Source organism: Homalodisca vitripennis, unplaced genomic scaffold (assembly GCF_021130785.1).
Source record: "Homalodisca vitripennis isolate AUS2020 unplaced genomic scaffold, UT_GWSS_2.1 ScUCBcl_6858;HRSCAF=14267, whole genome shotgun sequence".
NCBI classification, from domain to species: domain Eukaryota; kingdom Metazoa; phylum Arthropoda; class Insecta; order Hemiptera; family Cicadellidae; genus Homalodisca; species Homalodisca vitripennis.
The window spans coordinates 16545-19001 of record NW_025782982.1 but is presented as its reverse complement, the minus strand read 5'-3'; the positions used below and the strand labels follow the sequence as shown (position 1 = coordinate 19001).

Here is a 2457-nt window from a genome sequence, read left to right as displayed (position 1 = left end):
TTAAATAGCTTAAAAATGGATATTAGTGTAAGACCAAGTGATAAAAGTAAAGGAGAAACACCCAGGAAGAAGGTTCGAGCACCAAACCACTGGAAAAGAGCCCAGGCAAAAAAGAAAAGGTAACCAAAACCTTCATACATAACCTCTATGTTCATAACCTATTTGCCATGTTTCAAAGACCGGGTTAATTAAGAAATAAAACTTTTTATTGCATAAATATTTACTTATTTAACTATATTTAACTTACGTACCGGTCTGAGGCATAGCTTTTGGATGCTTGTCATTCTCTAGGCGTATGCAATTTTAGCAAATAGGACTTAGGCCTTTGTTACTTTTGACACGAAATGCTAATATATCATTGTGGTTCTCTGAGACAAGAAAATAGAAATAATTGCTGAATAAAATGTTAGAATCAGCATATTATTTTTATTTTTTTGTTTTCAGATATGCTCCGAAGGGTTTTCCGGATTTTCCTACGTGTAACCACACCAAAGGCGCCCTACTTTGCCGATCATTGACAGCCCAGGACATAAGAAGATTTCATTCTGCTTTTTATAAGGAACATGATAAAATATACCAAGACAACTTTGTTCTAAAGCATATAACAATGAACGTGATAAAGCGAAGAAGACCCAAAAACCAAAAAAATATTAAAAAACAAGCTAGAGCAAAATATTTCATAACAAACCGTGAGAAGAAAATGGTTCCGGTGTGTTTGGGTACTTTTCTGAGGGCCTTAAATATTTCCAGATTTAGAATTAATAAAATTGCTGACCGGTTTTATTACAAACATGAAATGCCGAAGGAGAGGAGAGGCGGTGACACTACTGGTAACAGATTTGTGGCTAAAAAAGAAAGTATTATGACGTTTATTAATAGTTTAAAGTGCAGTGAAACTCATTACTGTACAAACAGAAGTGGCCGGAAATATTTGCCTGCAGAACTAAATATAAAGAAGCTCTGGCGAATGTATCAGACCAATGCGGAAGATCACCTTAAAGTGAAAGACAGTTATTTTAGATATATTTTTAATAGAAAATACAACTTGGGATTCGGATCACCTAGGGTGGACGTATGTTCTACTTGCCTAGAATTGGCAGAAAAAATAAAGTCGACAAAGAGTGATGCCGAGCGAAACATGCTTCTTGTTGAGAAACGGGTCCACAAGCTACGATCACAAGCATTTTACGGTTTGTTACAAGAAGACCGTGAAGATCTCCTAATATTATCTTTCGATTGCCAAAAAAATCAACCTCTACCTAAACTTCCGGATCAGTCCTCCTACTACACCCGTCAGCTATATTTAAATAATTTTTGTGTTGTAAAGGGCCATTCAAAATCCAAACTTGACAAAGATAATGTAACAGCTTACACGTGGACAGAGAATGAGTTTTCTAAGGGATCCAATGAGATTTCATCCTGTTTATATGACACTTTGAATTCTATTGATCTGACCCCCTACATGACTGTTCGACTTATTAGCGACGGGTGTGGGGGTCAAAATAAAAATTCAATTTTAATCACTATGGTGTGCTCATGGTTTGTCAATGCACCTGATAACATCAAGGAGGTACAGTTAGTTTTCCCAATGACAGGTCATAGTTTTATCCCCCCAGATAGGGTGTTTGGCAATGTCGAGAAGGAGATAAAGCGATGTGAAGTAATTGTAAGCCCACAGGAGTACATTGACATCATAGGAAATTTTGCTACAGTGAAAAAACTTGGCGTTGATACTGTGAACCTTGATTGGAAATCTGAGGTGGAGCAACACATACGCAAGACAAGTACATGGCATTTTGGTATCCAGTCTTGTAGGCGGGTCTACTTTACTAAGGAGAGTAATGGTAACAATGAAACGGTTTTGGTACAAGGAGAATGTACCTATCGCCTAAAAGCAAATCCTGAACAAGCAGCAAGAAGTATAGTAAAAAGAGGGAGAAGCCTTAACAACATAAGACCAGTGACTATTGTTAAAGGTAACAGTGTTGGAAAGGAAGAAAAAAAGGCTGATGTAAACACTCTTCTACTAAAACATTATGGAAATGAATGGCGACAGAATGAATCCCTGGAGTTTTTTAGACATGTATTAGATGACCCTGAAGTCGAAGTAATTGGTGACGATGAGGAAGGTTGCCAACGAGCCGAAGAGATGCCTTGTTACCAAATTTAAAATACTGTACAGAAGTCCTAAATGAATAGGCAATAAAACTTTGGTTCTCTGATTTCTTCATTTTATGAGTTTTAATACCGTACCTTATAAATCCCCAGTAATTATGTCTAAGCATATTAATTTATTACTATTTTCTTGTCTTTGAAAGCCTACAATGTTTGGTGTCAAAAGTAACAATCTCCATATCGGATTATTGCAAAACTAACATTCTCCAGTTTGAGAATACAAAACTCACATTCTCCAAAGTTTAAAGGCATTTTTCACTATGTTAGAGTGCTTTTATATAC

General features: G+C 36.3%; 1 protein-coding gene across 1 annotated transcript; it reads left to right on the top strand.

Moving 5' to 3' along the window:
- Positions 1–2230, top strand: LOC124373972. Its single transcript, XM_046832279.1, has 2 exons — positions 1–119; positions 445–2230. The coding sequence occupies exons 1-2, from the start codon at positions 16–18 to the stop codon at positions 2168–2170; spliced, it is 1830 nt and encodes a 609-aa protein (XP_046688235.1). The 5' UTR covers positions 1–15; the 3' UTR covers positions 2171–2230.
- Positions 2231–2457: the final 227 nt, after the last annotated feature.

Excerpts from the sequence above, each read along its gene's own strand:
- LOC124373972 (XM_046832279.1), top strand. The coding sequence starts at position 16 with ATGGATATTAGTGTAAGACCAAGTGATAAAAGTAAAGGAGAAACACCC. Across the intron at positions 120-444 it reads GCCCAGGCAAAAAAGAAAAG|ATATGCTCCGAAGGGTTTTC; the intron begins GTAACCAAAACC and ends TTTTGTTTTCAG.